This window comes from Helianthus annuus, chromosome 15, assembly GCF_002127325.2.
Source record: "Helianthus annuus cultivar XRQ/B chromosome 15, HanXRQr2.0-SUNRISE, whole genome shotgun sequence".
NCBI classification, from domain to species: Eukaryota; Viridiplantae; Streptophyta; class Magnoliopsida; order Asterales; family Asteraceae; genus Helianthus; species Helianthus annuus.
The window spans coordinates 119,230,632-119,252,416 of NC_035447.2; the positions used below are offsets into that span (position 1 = coordinate 119,230,632).

At 44.9% G+C, this 21,785-nt stretch overlaps 1 protein-coding gene across 1 annotated transcript; it reads left to right on the plus strand.

The window, feature by feature from the left end:
- The first annotated feature begins 7,289 nt into the window (after window positions 1-7,289).
- On the plus strand, window positions 7,290-10,881 carry LOC110914099. Its single transcript, XM_022158920.1, has 6 exons — window positions 7,290-7,989; window positions 8,061-8,216; window positions 8,349-8,828; window positions 8,890-10,037; window positions 10,107-10,397; window positions 10,474-10,881. Exons 1-6 carry the CDS (start codon window positions 7,290-7,292, stop codon window positions 10,879-10,881), a joined length of 3,183 nt encoding a protein of 1,060 aa, XP_022014612.1.
- Window positions 10,882-21,785: the final 10,904 nt, after the last annotated feature.

The following is a 21,785-nucleotide window of genomic DNA, read 5'->3' on the forward strand; positions in this document are numbered from 1 at the left end:
TAGTTCCGTTTTTGCTTAGTTTAGCTTATAAACCCAACCGTCGTAACTAACGGTTGTCATGGAAATAATTCACGAATGGTCCAGTGAATTGACGAATCAAAAGTAGTTATGAGTTGGTATCTATGTGGGTAATAAACCCCTAAAAGGGTTCCCTCTGATCACCACTCTAACTAGCTCAAATGTTGAGTCAAACGAATGCTTAAAAAGTCAACAGAAAGCTATTTTAGCAATTCTTGTATAAATTGTAATGTAGATGCTATGAAACCTGTTTGAACACTTATAAAACATGGTATTAAGTATATAAACTTGTCTAAACTCGTTTGAATCGACCATTTGCTACATTGACCCGGTTTGGAGCCGAATGTCGCAAAAGTTTGAGTTTTGCTTTGACTTCAGTTCTGACCCGTTTTAGTGAGGTATAGATATGCCTTAGGACTCTATTAGGACCAGGTTACATGATGGTATAAACCTCTATGACCGGTTCGTTGGTTGTCCGAGTCTTTTACGCATTTCCGTTAATCGCCTAAAAGTTGACCGTAACAGCCTTTTAAAATAAAACGAGTATTTCGGACGTGTGAACGGACCATAACCTTGCTTACTAAATTATAAGCATGTCCTTAAAGTTTCACGTCAATCCGAGGTCTAGAATGGGAGTTATGCTAAATAGCGCAATTAAAGTAAACTTTTGTAATAAACGGCGCAATTAGCATAACGCCTATCTAAACCAAGATTTCGTCACCAAAACTTTTACCCACTGTTGTAAAATAATATTTTTGGAATTTTAAAGATTTTTAATAATTTTTACCTTGCTCATAACCTGCGGTTATGGCTACGGTTCGGTAAATACCGAATATGCCCTTTTTGGCCAAAACTTGAGTTCTACAAGGTCTTTTGACCCGATTCCAGTTGCTACTGATTTTAAATAATAAATAAAGTATTTTAGACTTTATAAACTGATCGGGAAACTCAGGTTTCCTGTAGAACTCGAAAAGCTCTTTAAAAGTCTTTAAAATGACCGAAAAACCCCTACGGGGCGATATATTAACTTAAACTCATTACGGGCATCACGGAAGGTATCCTACTGATACCACAACCTCTTTAAGGCATATTGACTTAGGAAACAAGCGTAGGACTCTCATGGTTAACCGTTGTGCCTATTACGCGCACGGTTCGGCTTATGTAACTAGTTTGCATAAATTAGCCGATATGGGTCAAACCATATTATTTTGACCCTAAAATCCAGAGTGTGAACTTTAAATCCATATAAAACAAGTCTCTGAACTTGTTGGGTCAGAATCACACTCCATTCCCGGTTTTCGCCTTTCCGCGCGATTAAACCGTATTTATAATTCGGAACCAACCGGTCTAGGCTACGGCCAATATAAAGACCCGTTAGGATTCTAATAGGTTAATTAAAACCTTCGTTCCAGAATAGGAGCCCCAGTAAAAGCTACCGGTGATTTAATCAATTAAGGATAATACTTGCAAAGGTAAATACTTTAACTTATTTTCCCTTATACGGGCTTGGGATACGGTATATTAATACCGCTTGATTGAGCATCATATCTTCCATCGCTTAGGTGGTTAATTGAATAATGTGATCGGCTCATTTAAACAGTCTTGTTACTTAAAAGCCTTTGGGGGGTTAATGACCGTTGTCCCGGATATCCTTGGCATCATTTTACGAAATGGCCACGACCTCGACATCCCGGTGTAGGCGTACACCCGGTATATTATGTCGAAATTATTATTATTAAAAGACGTAGCCGTTGGTTTTTACACTACGGTTTTACGCAATGTGGTGTGTCTATTAATCTTTAACCCGGACAGGATCCGGGCTACTGAACGCATAAAAGGACATGTAATTCGTTTATAAGATTTTAATAATTTTCCCAAGTTATAAAAGAGTTTGTGCCTCGTGCATTCAAATCAATTTTAATAAACATTTTCAAATGTGTCAGTTGAACGTATTTACCAGTGTAAACTGACGTATTTTCCCCAAAAGATTAAGTGCAGGTACTACACGAAATTTGGCTGGTAATAGCTTCCTAGCATCACGAATAGTCTCGCAAACTTGATGCTGTATCTGAGTGAACAATACTTTATTTTATTTATGATCCCCTGTGGATACAATTCGACTTCTGTAATACACTTGATATTACATTCAAAAGGTTGAATTATATTTATCTTTATGCTTCCGCTGTGCATTCATATAATTGTGTGGTTTGACTATACTGTTGCCAACTACGTCACGGTAATCCCCCACCGGGCCCACCGGTGAGACACGTGGAAATCGGGGTGTGACATCTTGATTGGTTGGAACAACCACAAAGTGCCTAAGATACCTTAATTGTCCTAGACTAAGGCGAGAACGCAAGAGGTTGTCGGTGAGGGTAATTCCTATTTTCATTCTAGGTGGACAAGTCCAACCCTTTCCCGGGCTCTCGTTAAAGAAGGTGTATGCCGAATCGCTCAGGTCTATGTATGCACCGAACGAAGTCGATGGAGAGTCCTTCACGGCACAATCAGCACAGGGACGACTATCGTCCAAGTCTTCGCTAGGTATGAAGGTATTTTTGGGAGCAACGAGGTTGTCGGAATGCGGTTCCAACATTTCTTCATGGTCATCGTCTTGGGGCGGATCGATAAAATCCTTCCTAAGTTCTTTTGACCAATTTAGAATTAGCTCTTCTAGTTGAAATAACTCGTCAAGGAGCATTTCCCCTAGAATATCTGGCTGGGCGCATTCGAGGGAGAGATAGTGCTTATTTTTAATTTCGCCCCTCTTAAGGCTATAAGGAATTGGTGGGTCTATGTAGTGGGGCCTATAATTTAGAAAGTAACATTTTAATTCTTTATGTTCGCCTCCACATAATTAACACCACGTACCATAAGAGTGCCGAAAGTAAAAAGAATTACTATCACTCATGTTTATGTCAGAAATTACCAACCGTCGGGATCTAACGGTTCTGTTTTCAGTAAGTGAATCTTGGGCATGGGGGCGTGTTGAGTGAGCACGGCCCCGTGTTCAGCTTACTGTCTGACTTAAAACAGGATTGCCAGTTCCAATGATTGAGCACGGGGGCGTGTTCAGCGGGCACGGCCCGTTCTGAGCTCTGCAGAAGCTGAAAAATTAAGAAAAATCCTAAAAATAATAAAAAGAAAGATAAAAAAATGATTAGGCCGTTGATTTCTAACTTTCTTAAAATCCTTGTGTCCCCGGCAACGACGCCAAAAACTTGATGTGCGTTAAGTGTGATATAATTTAGATGTATATTTAAGCCCTTTTTACACTTTTAGCCAAGTTTTAAATTTATAAAACACGATATTTACTAACACTAAACACACATATGGGCAAGTGCACCCATCGTGGACGTAGTATAGTGTTGGTAAGATACCGAGGTCGTCCAAGGACACAAGAGCTTTTAGTACCGGTTTATCCTCAACGTCTAATCAAATAAAAAAGAAGTTATAAAAGATTTTTAAACTAAGAAAAATAAAAACTAACTAAATGCTGAAAATTAAAATAAAATAAAAACAGATAGACAAGATGAATCACTTGGATCCGACTCGTGTATTAGTATAACCTTTGATTATTTTCGCACTTTTGCACTTGTTTAAGAGATTATCTTAGTTATTGTAGTAGGCCCCTCTTTTGGAGGCGACGTTACCCTCAACCCAGTAGTTTGAGTCAGCAAGGATACAATCCTAAAGGGTTGGATTATTGGAAGATAATGAATTAAGTTATTAATGCAAATTATGGTAGGCCCCGCTTTTGGCGGTGACGTTACCCTCGGCTAAGTAGTCTGAGTCAGCAGGGATACAGTCCTAAATAGCCGGGTTATAGTATTAATAGTAGTTAACTTATGAGGGGGTCAAAGAGTTTGGATCCCCGCCATCCAATACCTATGGGCATTGAAGGAGATCCTACTAAATTTGACCCAGGTCCCTTGCAGGACCTCTAAACGCTGAACAAGGGCAAGACCCTTACCAAACCGTTCCCTTAACCCCCGACCAGGTAGCCAACATACCTCCATATAGACCGTGGAGATATGAATGGTGAAAATCTTTTATTTTATATAGACAGTAAAATAATGCCAAGACACCACGGACAAACGATGAGGAAAGATCACCTTCAACATAAGCAACTAGTTATTAAAGACATTAATAAAAAACCAAATAAAAAGTGCAAAAGATTAAAAATAAAAAGTATTATACTAAACACTTGTCTTCACCAAGTGATGTAAGAGACTTAGGCAAACATGGCCTTGATTGTCAAGAACTCTTACGATCAATCTTGGATCCCGAGACGACTCACACACTCTATGATGGACAATGGATGATGGTGGTAGATGATGGTGTTGTGATGGTGGTGAGTGGTGGATGAAGTGTGAGAGAGGTGGTGTGCCAAGGGATGAGTTGAAATGAAACCAAGCACTCATATTTATAGGCTGAACAGAAGGCTGGGCACGGCCCCGTGTCCGCTGGACACGCCCCAGTGCCTGTCTGACACTCTCTCTCTTCATTAATTGTAATTCGCAATTACAATTAATGCGCCTGCTAAACTTTCGCCACGCCCCCGTGCTCACTGGACACGGCCCCGTGGTGGGCAATAGAAGCTTCTATAGGTTTGTCTTTTCTGCTGCTTCTTGGGCACGGCCCCGTGCTGGCTGAGCACGGGGCGTGTTCAGTCTTCTGACTTCTCTTTTCTGCTTGGGAAGATGCCGTTGAGGGGTCGGGCAATCCACTTTTGTTCCTTTTCTTGTATTTATGTTAGATTTAGCTGTCTTTTTTGCTTCTTTTGTGAATTTGATCTCATTTTATCCTGAAAATACAAAAGGAAGACAAAAACACTCTTTTTCCAACATTAGTACTTAAAAATGGTTAGTTTTATGCCTCAATTGATGTAATTTATATGTTGCATTTTACACACATCAAGTACCAACAATGGTTTTAATAAAATCCAACCAGTCAGCGGAAGCAATAAGTAAATCAAGTTTAATTGTTTCAAAGTAAGTATGTAATATCAACAACCACATCATGAGTATCCAATCAGCTCGACACATGACCACTCCAGCTACTTCAGACAGCAAGTTCCAAATCCAAGTTATCTGTCGACCTGCGAGCATGCAACAAGTGTTTCAGACAACGCTGGTGAGTTCATAGTTTTACGAAAACATTGGTTACCAAGTGTTTAGTTAATCCATTGAATTTAGTTCTGAAAGTAATGTTGATAATATCTCGATACTAAACAAGACGGCTCCTGATGTATGTTTTGCCCTTTCCCCAGTGCTCCTATCAAAGTACTGGGTCCGACTGGGTCATTAGTTCACAACCGTCCTCCCCGGTACGGCGTGAGGGTGCCAAACCTAAGTAGCGCTACCAACTAATACCCCGCTACCACCCACGATAGCAAAAGATGGGACTTAAATGATAGAGAGTGAGAATATTATCCAACATCCCAGTTTTACCCACCGACTGTCCCAACCACCGGGACGCATGCTCAAAGTAGTGAACTCACCTTAGATTTGCTCGGTTAGATTAGTTTCTTGTTTAACAGTTGATCAAACACGCCCTAACATGGGTACCAGTAACAATCAGTATCAAGTGCACGCACACTAGATATTTCACGCATGATTAATTCACATATTTCCTAATCACGTCGCATGCAGTCTAACGTTTAAACAACACATATACCATCACATAGATTGTTACAGTTTGATCATACAGTGCAATGGATGACATACACTATAATATCATATATGAAGAAACACTGAACTAATTATGGGGACTAATCAGTTTGGTTTATGTTTCTACCATAGTGGTTAATCTTCTAATGAATATCTGAGCTCCGACTTTGATGTTTAATCCTGCAAAACAGAACACCGTTACTCGTCAAGAGGGGAATGTGGGGGTTTCCCTCTTAACCGGGCTCCGGCGTGAGAATAAGCGACTGCTTTGGGAGGATAAATAAGTATTATGAGTGAGAGTAGAGGGAATGGAATGTTTAACCTGTGGAACGAGGTCTCTATTTATAGCCGGAGAGGTGTAAGAGGATATGAGCTGACGGGCCTTGGGCCGATAAGGGACAACATAACGGATATACTCTTTGTCTCGCTAGTGTCGACCGTTTAGTGGCTTATAGAAGCTCTTCGGCGCTGGCACGCTTTGATTGGACCCACGTGTCATTGTTGTCGGCCCTGCTGTTCTTCTGCCATCAGCAGACAAGTGGAGATCGTGGGACAGATGTCTCCGTCCTCTGATTGGTGCCACGTAGGCGTCCTTAGGTACTTCTCGTCAGACGATCGTGGCGCACGATTGAACAGAGCCTGCTGGACGTTCATTGGCTCTTTTTCACCGCCACTTGTACCTTGTGTACCACTTGGGGCAGCCTCGCGCTGCTTCCCTATGTGGTTCTTGCTGAGCATTTGACTAACTGGCGCGGGGTTAGTATGTCTGTGTGCTCCTTTAGCATGCTAAGTGCTGATATCGGAGCTGCGTGTGGGTAAGCCCTCGCGCGACCTAGAGCAGGAAAGTGGTGCAACCCGCGCAAGGCTCATGATATGAAGGTTATTGAATAAGGAGTATGGTTCCACGCGCAACCTTGACGGAGGTTTGCGCGGATTTTTGGGACCATACCCCTTCAAATCCCCCCAGTCCAGTGCTGCACCATGCGCGAGGCAAGTGGTTGGAGCTCTGGACTTAGAAAAAATAAAAGTTGAATAAAATGCTTTCTTGCCTTTGGTTGGCATGGCGCGTGTAGTCTTTGTTGTTTACAACCGCGCGGCTACCAAGGTTGGTACTAGGTGATTCATTACTTTTCTGAGCAAGCGCGAAAAGGGGTTGCTAAGTCGATGTTACATTGCGCAGCCTTGATAGCTTTTGCAGGAAGCTAGTTGTAATTTATGGCGGGAAAACTTCGAAATTTGAACTCTGACAAGTTGGTGAGATAAGTCGCTGTTTGTGACGTCTGAGTTGACTCCTGCAACGGTTACACTTTGTGTTAGGAGAGTGAGGCCCACGCGCGCGTGGCAACCGTCACCCCTGCTTTTACGTGTTACGTGGCATCATCTCGTTGGCCAGCTTAGCGGCGAGTGCGGCACGTTTACCCATCGCATTAAATGCGATGGGTATATATATCCGAAGAGATGTGAGAGGTTATCACTTCTCTTCTACTGTTTCCATCTTTCTCTCGGTTCTTCTCTTCTAATCTTCAAATATTGTAACAGATCTTCAAGATATTTCTTCATATCTTCAAGTTTTTCCAGAAACTTGGATCTTTATTCACGATGACTGAAGAACATCAAGAGGGTGTTTCTGGAGAGGAGGGGCCGGTCCCGGTTTTCCGGTGGGATCTTGGTCTATTTGAGCAGATCGTTAGGAGTTTCCGATTTCCACCGGAATGGGATGCACGGTATCCGGCCCAGAATCAGACGGCCGCCGACGCACCGCCGGGTTACATCACATTGTTCGAAGATTTTTTCCTTCAAGGCAACTTCCGGTTGCCGGCGACGAACTTCATGGGGAACATCTTGCACTTCTACAACTTCCATATTTCCCAGATGAGCCCACCTGGGATGGTTAGGGTTCGTCATTTTGAGTTCTTGTGCCGAGCCCATGGCATCGAGCCTTCTGTTGAGAAGTTCCGGGCCTTTTATCAGCTTCAACGGACGATGGGCTTCTTCTCGTTTGCCAGCCGTGGAGCTGCAAGGAAGATCTTGTTAAATCCACCAAGGAGTTTCCATGATTGGAAACCCAATTTTTTCTTTATTCGAGAAGAGGTGCTTCCGATTGCCATGCCTTTCAGAGATTGGAGCAAGCCGGTGCTGAAAGAGGATCTTCCGATCCCAAAACATGAACGGTGGTATCAACAATTGACCCCTACCCCTAACCGGGTATTTGGGGAAAATGTATTGGTCGCAGCGCGCATGAGTGACCAGTGGTCACCGGACAGCAAGGAAGTGCCAGTTTTGAAGATTGGTGATCAAGGTCAGTTATTTTCCTACTTTCCCTTGTTTTATGCCTCCTGCGTTTTTTTACTTATGCGTTTTGATGTGTAGAGGCGCAACTGTACCAAGATGCCTTTGCTACTTTTGGAGGATCTATGGGCGTGCGCTCCCTTCGCGATGATGAGGAAAGCTGGTATGAGCAGATTAGAGGCAATTTCATGTACCCGGTTGCTGATGCATTTGCCTCGCCGCCTACCGCAACCGAAGGTGCGCAATTCCTTAAACCTCGTCCTTTGCGCTCTGTGACTTCTGCTGGGAAAGAGGTTTTCTATCTTTCCAGCGAGGAGTCTGTAGGGTCTTCAAACGGCGAGCTAAGTCCGTGGTCTAACATCTTTGCAGGTGTGTTGCGCGACTTGGGGGTTGACCCAGAAGAGAAGAAGAAAAAACCCTTGAAAAAGAAGAAGAAAGTCAACTTGGATCCTGAGGTGACTAGTAAGGGGGCTGGTAGTAGTCGCGCAACCGCTGGTGCTGCTGGTAAAGGTACTCTTCGCCTTCGACAGAGTGACTTAAAGGATTATGTGATACTTAGTGATTCACTTAAAGGCTTGTCGCGCGCAGCTGAGACGAAGACTGGAGCGGGTGGTTCAAGGAGCTCTGGAAGCGCGGGTTCTCGTAACCCTGATGCTGGTGCAACTCCTTCCACTGCCGCGCATGAAGAAGAGGAGGCTGAAGAAGAAGAGGAGGCTGCTGAACAGTTGATCAGCAGAAAAAGAGTTAGAAGCGAGACCACCACTGGTGTGGCTTCCGCATCGATGGTTGGTGCGATTCCCTTGGTTGGGAAAACGAGCAACTTGGGCTCTCTCTATAAATTTTCTCCTGGTAAGCTCTTGACTTTTCTTCCTATTGTTATTTTCTTTGCTTAATTACTTGGTTTCTGCAGAGATCAAGAAGAAAACCCCTGAGAAGGGGGTTACATTTACTGAGCCAGAGCCGAGGAGGCCGAAGATTACCATTAAATCTTCCCAGACTCTTGGGGTTGAGTCTGTTAAGGACAAAAATGTTACTGAGAGGGATGTGGCGAAGGCTGCTGAGGCGCAGAGAAAAGCTGAGGAGCGTCGGAAGAAAGTTGAGGAAGAGAAAAAGAGGAAAGCTGAGGAGGATAGGAGGTCTGAAGAAGCGAAGAGGAAGAAAGCTGAGGAAGAGAAGCGGGCTGAAGAGGCGAAGAGGAAGAAAGCCTCTGATGTGGAGAAGGAGAGAGAGCAGAAGAAGGCTATGGAAAAGCCTATCAATGATCCGGAGTTGGAGATCACTAAGGGTCCTGAGAGGAGGAAAGAGCCTGAGGTTGCGAAGCTTACCCACCCCGCGCATACTGAAGTTATTGATCGCTCAAAGATAATTTCTACCAAGGGGTCGGGTCGGTATGTTTCTAGTGGCGCAAGCTCTGGTGGCGCTGGGGGCTATAACCCACAAGTCATTGGGGCGAAGGATACCCTTGGTGATATCTACTACAAAAGCTATACCGAGGAAGAACATGGTAATGCCCCTCACCAAGCTCTCTGGGGTTTGAGGCAAAGGGACACCTTTCAAGAATTTGGGCCTTGCCGCGATTGGTTCCTAAACTCCTTTACTCCTGGTGAGGTTAATCGGCAGAGGGCGAAGACCCGTGAAAGCCTGTATCGAACTTACGTGATCGGGGAGGCCAATACTCGCGCCGCCAATCATCAAATAGTTCGTGAGTGGCGAACAATGGTTAGGGAGCGGGCGGATTGGGAGAGTTATCGCGAGCGGATGTTGAAGCGTATTAGCGATTTTGAGAAGTCAAAAGCCGCCTTTGATGAAGAGAAGGCCAAGTTCGATGCCGACAAGAAAGCGGAGGAATGGGGGCGCGAGGGCCTGAAAAACAAACTTCAAGCTGCTGAGCAGCAGCTGGCTAAGGAGAAGGCCGAGTTCAAGCGCATATGTGAGAAAGACAATGAACGCGCGTTTGCGGCTCGTAACAAGATTGTCGATCTCGAAGCCAAGGTTGTGGAGCTTACAGCGAAGATTGAGGATGCGCAAGCTGCACGGGCTGCTAAAGAGCAGACTGAGGTTTGTAAAAACTCCCTTTCCTTCTGTATTCTATTTGCAACATAGCCTGAGTCCTTTGTCGCTTTTTAGGTTGAGTTGGCTGATGTGAAGTTGCAGCTGTCAAACAAAGATAAGGATCTACAGGCCAAGGATGTCGAGATCGCTGAGCTGAAACGCCGCCTGAATGATCAGGTTGATAGATGCGAGTCCTTGGAAATTGATCTTGAAGCGGAAAAGGTTAAGGCTGCCACTGCTGAGGAAACGCGTGCTGTTAGTACTGCCGCTCTCAATGTAGCGCAGACTAACTATTCTGAGGCGCAGGGCATTGTTGATACGCTTGTCTCCGAGGCCGAGTGGATGCGCAGCCGCGGATTAGTGCTGGTAAGTTTGTACTTTTATATTTTTTTGTACGTTTAATTTGCTAGGAGTTGTCTTTAATACGCAGCTTTCGTTATAGGTTGCCAATTCTATCCTTAACGCTGGAGAGCTAGATCGCGCTGTTGCTGCTCTAACAGATGTTGCGCGTGCAGTAGGTCATCGTGGAGGGTATCTGGAATGTGCGCAGCACGTTGAGGAGGTATTTGGACAGGAGTTTGACGTGAGCCATTGTTCGGTGACCGATCAGGCTAATGCTGAGTTGACGCGTGCTGAAAGTGCTTATGATAACCTTACACTTCCTGTGGTGGACTTAGTCGTGCAGGCTCTAAAGCAAGACGACTGGTGTCAGCGTCTCAAGGCCATCCTTGATCCACCGATAACTGTTGAACTATCAGATGAGGAGCCAGCTGGTGATGATGGTAGAAACGACGATGACGACGGTGCTGACGGTGGGAATGATGGTGATGACGGTGATGAACTTGAATAGGCTTTGTTGATAGGCTTTGGAGCCTTGTAACTTTTTGTTCGTTTTCATTGTAAACCTTTGCGCGGTCGCGCTTATTTAATGGACTTTTGTTCTTTCCCGTTACAATTATTGCAATGTTTTGGAAACTTATGTTAAGTTAGCTCGAATAAATGTAAGTGTCTCATGTGAGTACAATTGCCCGATCTCGCGCTTTGTTCGCGGAAGACCTTGGAGGCGCTTTCATTGGAGAGCTTGTAAGTTACTGGAGTGTTTTCGTGCTAACCAGAAGTTTAACATGCATTTGTAACGAAAGAAGTAATGGAAAACATGTCGTATGCTTTCATTGACTTGGAAACAGGAGCTTAGGCCAACATACATTAATTGTAAAGGGCGTATAGCCAACATAGGAAAGTAAAGAGGCGCACGGCCGAGTTAAATTACATATAGCATTTGCGCAGTTGTTGCGCATTCCACGTTCGCGGTAAGATATGGCCATCTAGGGTGCGTAACTTGTAAGCCCCTTTGCCCAGCACTTCGTGAACCAAGTATGGGCCTTCCCATTTGGGTGCTAGTTTCCCTGGGCGTTCAGCATTTGATGCTTCATTGTCTCGGAAGACGTATTCTCTTGGAGTGAAGGTACAGATGCGGACTCTTGTGTTGTAGTACCTTTCCAGTTGTGTTTTGTACTTGGCTTCTCTGATTCGCGCGATTTCGCGCCTTTCTTCTAACAAATCCAAGTCAAGACGTCGCTCTACCTCATTGTCGATTGCGTTGACTGCCGTCAAGCGTGGGGAGGGTAGGCCAACTTCAGCCGGGATAACCGCTTCTGAGCCGTAGACTAGGCTAAAAGGGGTTTCGCCGGTACTTGTCTTTGGCATGGTTCGGTGAGCCCACAAGATACTTGGGAGCTCATCCACCCAGCCTCTGCGCCTTGTGCCCAGTCGGGCTTTTATCCCCTCGACAATACATTTGTTCACGCTTTCCACCTGTCCGTTGCCTTGAGGATGCGCGACAGAGGTGAAAGTGTGTTCGATTTTCATCTCTTTCATCCAATTGTGGAGGTCTTCTGACGCAAAGTTGGTGCCGTTATCGGTTACAATCTTGAGTGGGAGGCCAAATCTGCAGATGATGTGTTCCCAAATGAACTTGCGCACCATCATAGCTGTAGTTGAAGCGAGAGCTTTGGCCTCCACCCATTTCGTGAAGTAATCGACGGCCACTATTATAAATTTGACGGCGCCAGGAGCCTCTGGGAAGGGTCCCACCATGTCGATTCCCCACTGCTGAAAAGGCCATGCAGTGGATATAGGGATAAGGTCGTTCTTAGGGCGCAGGGTTTTTGGAGAATGTCGCTGACAGGAGTCGCACTTTCGGATCTCCTTCAGGGCATCGACATGCATCCCTGGCCAGTAATATCCGGCGCTCATAATCTTCGCGACAACCATGCGTGGTCCTGAATGGATGCCGCAGATCCCTTCATGGATCTCCCTGATCAAGTAGTTCGCATCTTGGGGGTCCACACAGCGCAGTAGTGGCCCCAAGAAGGATTTTCGGTACAGAATACCGCCATTCATTTCGTAATGCAGGGCCTTGTTTTGAATCTTCCTTGCCTCTGCTCTGTTTTCAGGGAGTATCCCCTCTTGCAAATATTGGATTATAGGGGTCATCCAGGATGGTTGCCCCATCTCGATCACGTTTACTTGTCGCAGCAAGACTGATGGATTCTTGAGTACTTCGATTCTTACATCTTTAGCAAGGTGTTGACAGGAAGTTGAAGCAAGCTTGCTCAAGGCATCGACCGGTTTGTTTTCAGAGCGATTGATGTGGATTACCTTGTGAGACTGGAACTGCTGAAGCAATTCTTTCGCTTGCTCTAGATATAGGGCCATAACCTCGCCCTTTGCCTCGTATATACCGTTAACTTGGCTAGCTATCAGGAGTGAATCAACGTGTGCTTGTAAATTTTTAGCTCCCATTTTGATGGCGAGGCGTAAGCCTGCCAGAAATGCTTCGTACTCCGCCTCGTTGTTGGTGTTTTTAAAGTACAACTTGATGGCGTAAGTAAATTCATGATTCTCAGGGCTGACAAGGCGCAATCCTGCTCCTGCGCCGTCCTCATTTGAGGCCCCATCGGTATAAAGCATCCAAGTCTCATTTGTCGTGTCTTTTTCAGGGGTCTCTATCAGCTCACACTCTTTGATTTTATCAACTGGGACTTATGTGATGAAGTCAGCTAGGACTTGGCCCTTGATGGCTGGGCGCGGCCTGTACAAAATGTTGTGGCCTCCCAGCTCTATGGCCCATTTTGCTAACCGCCCGGACGTTTCTGGTTTTTGCAATATCGTGCCAATGTGGAAGTTGGTAAGCACGGTTATCACATGCCCTGTAAAATATCTGCGCAGCCTTCGGGAGGCATGTAACAGCGCGAGAACCAATTTTTCCATCGTGGAATATCTTGTTTCCGGGTCAGTGAGTACCCTGCTGACGTAATAAATTGGAGTTCGGACTCCATTTCTCTCCACCAGTAATACCGACCCTACTGCCGTATCCGAAGAAGACAAGTACAGTATGAGTGGTTCTTTTTCGAATGATGCAGTCAGGGTAGGGAGCTCAATCAAACACTCTTTCATTTGCTGAAACGCTGTCTCTGCCTCGGGGGTCCATTTGAACTCTTGTTTCTTCACACAGTTGCGCAACGTGCTGATAAAGGGGTACGACTTCGCGGCGTGATTGGAAAGAAAACGGTTAAGCGCGGCCAGGCGGCCGGCCAACCGTTGTATCTCTTTGATTGTTCGCGGCGATGGCATTCGCTCTATGGCCTGGACTTTCTCTGGGTTCACTTTAAAACCGCCGTTTGTAACTATGAAGCCTAAAAACTTCCCTTCTTCCATGCCAAAAGAACACTTGGCTGGATTCAGCTTCATATTTACACTGCGCAATGAATTGAACGTTTTTTCGATGTCCTTCAACATTTGGTCCTCTTCGGGACTTTTAACCACTAGATCATCGATGTAAACTTCAATGTGCTTTCCGATGTCCCCCGCGAAGGTCTTGTCCATCAGGTAGGGGTGTGCACGGTTCGGTTCGGTTCGGTTATTAGCATTATCCGTAACCGTAACCGAAGTCATCGGTTAATCGGTTCGGTTAATTCGGTTAATTTGTCGGTTTTCGGTTCGGTTCGGTTAATTTTCGGTTAATAACCAATCCAAACAAGAGGTTATTTTTTTGCTTAAAAATACATGTAATGGAGGTATAAATACATGAAATAGATGTATAAATACATGAAATGGATGTATAAATAAATGAAATGGAGGTATAAATGCATGAATAAATGTTCAAATACATAAAATGGAGGTATAAATAAATGAAATGAAGGTATATATAAATGAAATGAAGGCATAAGTAAATGAAATAAAGATATTATTACATGAAATGAAAGTATAAAACATGAATACATGAAATAGAGGTATAAAAGCTAGAAATATATAAAAAAATAAATGATTCGGTTCGGTTCGGTTAATTTCGGTTAACCGATGGTAAAAAAAATATTCGTTAACCGACTTTCGGTTAATTCGGTTCCGGTTAATTTCGGTTCGGTTTTGTCGGTTTTCGGTTCGGTTTCGGTTAACGGTTCGGTTATTGCACACCCCTACCATCAGGCGTTGGTATGTTGCGCCAACATTTTTTAGACCAAATGGCATCTTTGTATAACAAAAGATTCCAAGATCAGTTCTAAAAGCTGTCTTGTCCCCATCTTCGAGCTTCATCTGTACTTGATGATAACCCTTGTAGCAATCCAAGAAACACTTCCATCTATATGGCGCGAGAGAGTCTATCTTTTTATCGATCTCGGGAAAAGAATTGCAATCTTTAGGGCATGCCTTGTTGAGATCGGTATAATCTACGCACATTCGCCATCCACCATTCGACTTTTTCACCATTACTGGGTTCGCGACCCAACTCTGATAACGCACTTCTCGCAAAATCCCAGCCTTGAGCAGCTCACATACTTGTTCATTCATTGCTTTCGTCTTGTCTGCTCCTAAGCTGCGCCTTCTTTGGACCTTTGGTTCAACAGAAGGGTAAGTGTTTAAGCAATGTTCGGTTATGTTGCACGGGACGCCGGTCATGTCTGCCGGGGTCCAGGCAAAGATATCCATATTTTTGAACAGTAACTGCTTCAAACGCGTTCGGATGTCTGACGAAATGGCGTGGCCAATTGTCACTGTTTACTTTGGGTATTTGCGGTTTAAAACCCATTTTTCAGGCTCGGTTGCTGAAACCTTCGCCGCTTTTGCTGGGCGCAATTCTTCAGTTGACATTACTTCTTTCTTGGCGTAGATGATTGCCACTCCCGTATTGGTTGGGAACCCTATCGCTGAATGGGGAGTTGAAGTAACCATGTTCAGCTCGCCTTGGGTTTCCCTCCCAATTAACACATCATGCCTCGACTTGACGGGCATCACCATGAAATTCACGCTTGTTGTTCTTGAATGCTTCCCGTCAGACAGTGTGACGGGGAAGCTGATCTGACCAAGTGGGAAAACCATCTCGTTGCAAAATCCGGACAGAGGATAATCAACTGGCTCGAGTCTCGCTTTGTCCTCTTCATCAAATTGGTTAAAACACTGTTCATAAATGATGTCAGCTGTACTTCCTGGATCAATGAATATGTACTCTGTTTCATAATGGCCGATGATACCGGTAATGACGACGGGTCGTGTGGCGCGAGGGCCGCCGCGCACTACCGGGAAAATGACCTGTTGCTCTTGCCATGAAGGCTCATAGAGGCGTTTGCCTTTCTCTTTTGCGCTGTATCTCGGTCCGTTGACCATGTGGGTCTCTAAGCGTCGGACTTTCTTGTGATTTCCTTCGTCGTGGCGTTAGAGCTGACGAGTTTCTTTGCGCACGTTCTTCACCAAGTGGCTTAGCTTACCGCTCTTTAGCGCTTTCTCGATTTCTTGGCGCAAACTATAGCAATCATCGGTCAAGTGCCCTGAGTCTTTATGAAAATCACAGTACAAGTTGGGGTCTTGCCCCTTCTTGTTTGTCATAGGTCTGGGAGCCTTGAAATCGTGGTTCTCCGTCATCAATACCTCTTTTGACGTTTTTATGAGCGGAGTCCAGTGCTTGTCACAATTATCATCTTTAACTGCTTTCCTGTAACCGATCCGGTCTATTGTTTCACGCGCGTCCTCCCTATTGCGCGGCCTTTCATCATGGCCCCTTGATCTCCCAGACTTCCAATCATTACCCTTGTATCTGTTGCGCCTGTTGTTGTCGCGCGTGTTTCCTCTGGAGAATCGATCTTCAGAGTGATAACTTTTGTTCCCAGCGAGTGATTCTTCGGTTTGCGCAACAATTTTTGCGGCTTCCATGAGTTTATCCCATTCTTTTGGCATCCCGTCTTTGCCTGTGATAGTTCTGATGAGACTATCGCAGCGAATGGCTTTCTTGAAATGACAACGCATGAGTTGTTCGCTCACGCCGCCTATCTCCAAACATTCTTTGTTAAAACGGGTGATGAAATCTTCCAGACCTTCACCATCCCTTCGCCAGATGTCTTCTACTTCAGCAGTGTCGCACTGGTAGCGTCGTTGTTGGCTGAAGTAGCTCAAAAACTGTGTCTTGAAATCTACCCATGATTTGATCTTCCCTGGTGGAAGGCTGTCGAACCAGGCGCGAGCTGCCCTGGTAAGGGTTTGAATAAACAAGTGACACCACATAGGCATGTTCCAACCACCCATGCAACCTACGCTGGTGAAAGTTCTGACGTGATCATCCGGATCAGTCAATCCGTTGAACTTCCCGACAGTCGGAGGTAACTTTTCAATTGAAAGCAGCGCGAGTGCGATTTTTGGGATGAATTTTGAATGCTCCGCAGCTTCCGCTGGCCTGTAGGCCAGGCGGAAATCCCTTTCAGCTTCTTCTGTATACCCGACATGTTGTCGTGGTTTGAAATATTCGTGGTTCCTCTGCAAGCGGTTGAAGACTGACGAGCCCTCGTCATCTTCCCAAGTTGGATCATTCGGGTCTGTCTCTTCCCATTCGTTGTTCATGTTGCGCGGCGTGAGCCGGCAGTGAACAGGACCTCTTTGAAGGTTTGACGGATAGTCGTAGTAGCTTTCCGTTTCTCCCGTTGTGTTGCGCGTGTCTTGTACGCTTAGACGCCTGGTAGGGGGTGGCCTATTGATTCTTCCTTGGAGATTTGGCGGTGGGGGCATCTGGCGTGCCCCCTGACTTTGAGGAGTGACCAAGGACGGTTCTGCCGTCAAGACTGCTTGCTGCGCAATCAGAGATTGGTACGCTGCGTTAATTGTGGCGATATTCTTGGCGTACCATGAGGCTGGAGTTTCGCCTTCTGGTAGCCCTAGCAACGCTGAAACATTCTGAGGTGGTGTTGGTTTTGAAGGTCCCTCGCCGTTATTTCCTGGGGTGACCGTCTGAGTGATGCGGGTGATGCTCCCGCGCGGGCCCCCAGTATTGGTTACTTCGACTTCACCAATTTCCTCGATTTGCTGGGCTTGGAAGTTTTGGATTCCTTCACCCAACGCCGCGTTAGAGTTGGCTTCGAAGCCGAACTCGGGAATGGTTCCTTGACCAGCCATGATCGAAGGAAGAAATGTCAAAAACTCAGAAAAAAGAAGATGAAAATGGTTGTAGAAAAACTGGTGGGCGTCAATGAAGAAACACTGAACTAATTATGGGGACTAATCAGTTTGGTTTATGTTTCTACCATAGTGGTTAATCTTCTAATGAATATCTGAGCTCCGACTTTGATGTTTAATCCTGCAAAACAGAACACCGTTGCTCGTCAAGAGGGGAATGTGGGGGTTTCCCTCTTAACCGGGCTCCGACGTGAGAATAAGCGACTGCTTTGGGAGGATAATTAAGTATTAAGAGTGAGAGTAGAGGGAATGGAATGTTTAACCTGTGGAACGAGGTCTCTATTTATAGCCAGAGAGGTGTAAGAGGATATGAGCTGATGGGCCTTGGGCCGATAATGGACAACATAACGGATATGCTCTTTGTCTCGCTAGTGTCGACCGTTTAGTGGCTTCTAGAAGCTCTTCGGCACTGGCGCGCCTTGATTGGAGCCACGTGTCATTGTTGTCGGCCCTGCTGTTCTTCTGCCATCAGCAGACAAGTGGAGATCGTGGGACAGATGTCTCCGTCCTCTGATTGGTGCCACGTAGGCGTCCTTAGGTACTTCTATTTCAGACGATCGTGGCGCACGATTGAACAGAGCCTGCTGGACGTTCATTGGCTCTTTTTCACCGCCACTTGTACCTTGTGTACCACCTGGGGCAGCCTCGCGTTGCTTCCCTGTGTGGTTCTTGCCGAGCATTTGACTAACTGGCGCGGGGTTAGTATGTCTGTGTGCTCCTTTAGCATGCTAAGTGCTGATATCGGAGCTGCCTGTGGGTGAGCCCTCGCGCCACCTAGAGCAGGAAAGTGGTGCAACCCGCGCAAGGCTCGTGATATGAAGGTTATTGAATAAGGAGTATGGTTCCACGCGCAACCTTGACGGAGGTTTACGCGGCTTTTTGGGACCATACCCCTTCAATATAGTAGGTGCTTAAATCCCTGATTATTAGTTTGCTTACAAGGCCATATTTATAAACCATGCACAGTAATGGTGTGCAATCCCCATGATTGCCCGCGGCCCAACTCGGCTGGCCCACTCGAATGGTGTGCAAGTGGTTCCCGATTGTGCGGCCCATAAGACTCTACGTCCACTACCCCAACATTCAACTTCACCCGGCCCAATCCTTTACAACCAACCAGCCCAAGTTTACCCGACCCAAGTAACATCAGCCGGCTTCGGCCCGACATAATAATGGTGCGATTGGGCCTAGCGTAACCTAGCGTGTTACGTGGCCCATCAACAGCCCAAATTAATAAACGAAATGGACCCACAGATCCATATCCTCGGCCCAGATTCCATGTGTGCAACAATCATCAAGTGGATGTGCAAGAATATACCTAACCCAACCGTACCATACCCCCTCTTCTACTGTGCGGCCCACTAAGCATAGTCCGGTTAACAACAATAATCCACCAAAACTATACTAATACAATATTCCATATTCTATAACAATCACCATAATTAGCACATTATGCCCCTCCCTTGTATCGTGCTCAACAGTCCAAGATAACACCTAAGGGCTATGTCATTTTTTTAATAGTGACAGGAGTATTAGATCACTTAAACAACAATAATTTATCATCCATCATAATTTCAAATCATCTTCTTATCTTGCACATGGATCCATTGGCTTATTAACCATCGACTTTATTATCTAATTTAACAGCAACGAATCAGGTTATGGTTTCGTATACACATTACCATGTCTCAACATTCTTAATATTATGCACTCAAACTATTCACTACAAAGCAAATATCATAGCACTTCTTGATTAAACCCAACAGGAAGTCTAAGGAACTGTTTATTATAATCCTAATACCCAACCTTCAATCCTACAATTATTCACATCGCATGATCATTATCAAATCAATAGTCAACATATCATCATACTTCTGTTAATAAATCAACACATAAAGAAATCATAAAGTATTTACATATGTATATCGATTCCATACATCACATATTACCACATACTTAATCATTGATCTCCTTCAATATCACACTTAAATCACATCGTACAAATATTAACGTTACAGTTAAGAACCACTAACCGAGGACTCGACAGAACCAGGTGTTATCTCGCAGGGGGGGGGGGGGTAGACCTGCTGCCGCACGTAAATTGAGAGAGCTAGGGTTTGTTTGAGTTTGAGTTTTAAGTTTACTCTAAACAAGAAAAGTAATAGGTTGTCGCAGTGGGCCGATCATAGCATATGTTGGCTACAAGGCAGTTGGACTGCTCAATTCCAAGAGTACAAGGTTGGGCTCAGGTAGATTGGTTCTTGGTCCGAAGTTTAGGGTAGTTTAGTAATCGGCTACATAGCCCGATATATGTGTGGCCCAAGACTAGCGGCCCAACTCTAACAGAGTTATCCCGTGTTATCTAGCCGAGTCATTCTACGATTAGATTAACGGAGTCATCACTAAGCATAAAATTAACGCAAGAAAAGAGATAATGAAAAGTCAAGATCACAATATATGACGTTACTAACCTTAAGGGTTTGAGTTGTCACACCATACCCTCTACTTTTGGGGGATGGAGCATCCTTGGGAGGACTATGACGTGGCGCCTACGTGGCGGATCATGCTCCCTTGGAGGACCATCACCATACCCTCTAGCCTTATTGAACTTGAGATCTCTCTTAAAAGACAAAAGTCATGTGCCTCTACCAAATGAGCTAGCCCTACATTAGCGAACTTTTTTCAGTTAGAGGCTAATTCTATCAAACAGTGGCGGACCCGATAATTTTTTCCTGGGGTGCGGAAAAAATTTAAAGATTTTAGGCCCCTAGCTATATAAAAAATTTCAGTTCATAGCGGGTCGGATCGGGTCGGGTCATGTAAAACCAATAAACATAAACAAACAAAGTTTTGCGGGCCAGATCAGATCGGGTCGGGTTGGGTCAATTTCAATTTTCAAACAATCAAACTCTATTGTCTAACTTCCTATCACATTAAAAAACAAAGTTTCAAGTAAAACAGTAAACAACATAGAAAACCTTCATAAGTAAGTAAATTAACAACAAAAACCATTAAAGTTCAAATGCTACCTACTTCTATTTCTCCTAATCATTAAATAAAACAACAAAAAAACTTATCTAAGACATAACTTGGTCGTTAACTAGAAGAATCCGACAAAAAAAGTGGTTCAACCCTTTTCCTCTTGAGAAAGCGCGCCATAACTTCTCTACGCATGGTTCTTATCACATATAAATTTGCTCCGTAAGTTCATAAAACAACACTAAACACTTAAATAAAATTTAGAGCTCCGTATTTGCCCTTATCATAAACGAATAACTAATTTGGTATCGAAGTTTAATGCAACCCCTCTCGAACTGTTACTGTTCGAGAAAACATGGTAGTTGCCTTTATCACAGTAGGTCTTCAATATATAATTTATATGAAGTTAATAAACTTATGAGTTCACTAATAAATTTTCAACAACATTTATTGACAAATGTGTTGTGATTAATCATCATATTATGTCATTATAACTTAGGTTGTTATTGGTTCATTATGACTCATTCGTGTGATAGTTTTGTCTGCTGACATAAGGATATACCCGAAACTGAATTTTAATATAACAGAGTTAGAGTAATCAACTGGTTTAAGTTCTCACTTATTCTTTTAAATTATGGTTTCTCGTTTCCTTTAGGGTCTGTTTGGTATGGGGTAATGGAATGGACGAAGGAATGGAATGGACGAGGTAATGGAATGGAAGAGTGAATGCAATGGATTATTACTATTCCATGTCTTGTTTGGTTACCATGTGTGAATGGAATTAATTATTATTGTGTATTGTTCGGTAGGCAAGAAAAACGGAGTAATAAAATCAGCGGTAAGTGGTGGTGGTGGTCGGTGGTAGTAATTGTGGGTGGTTATAGGTGGTGTTGGTGGGTGTCGGCGACGGCGATGGGTGGTGGTTGTGGTGTTGGCGAGTGGCGGTGCGGCGGTGACGCTGGGTGGTGGCGGCAAGGTGGCCGTTGGTAGTGGGTGGCAGCAGAGGTGGCGGTGGGTGGCGGCAGCGGCGACGGTTGGTGGTGACGGTGGTGGTGGCGTCGACGATGGTAGGGCGGCGGCGGCAAGTGGCGTTGGTGGTTGGTCGCGGCTGTCGGTGATAAAGGTGGCGAGTGGGTGGCGGCGGCGACGGTGGCTGTTAGGGTGAGATGGTGGCGGGTGGCGGCGATGGCGTCGGTGGTGGGTGGTGGTGATGGTGGGTTGTGGTGTTGATGAAATGTGCACGAGATGATGGAATGGAAAAAAACATGGGGGGTGGAA

Excerpts from the sequence above, each read along its gene's own strand:
- LOC110914099 (XM_022158920.1), top strand. The coding sequence starts at position 7,290 with ATGACTGAAGAACATCAAGAGGGTGTTTCTGGAGAGGAGGGGCCGGTC. Across the intron at positions 7,990-8,060 it reads TTTGAAGATTGGTGATCAAG|AGGCGCAACTGTACCAAGAT; the intron begins GTCAGTTATTTT and ends TTTGATGTGTAG. Across the intron at positions 8,217-8,348 it reads GCCGCCTACCGCAACCGAAG|GTGTGTTGCGCGACTTGGGG; the intron begins GTGCGCAATTCC and ends ACATCTTTGCAG.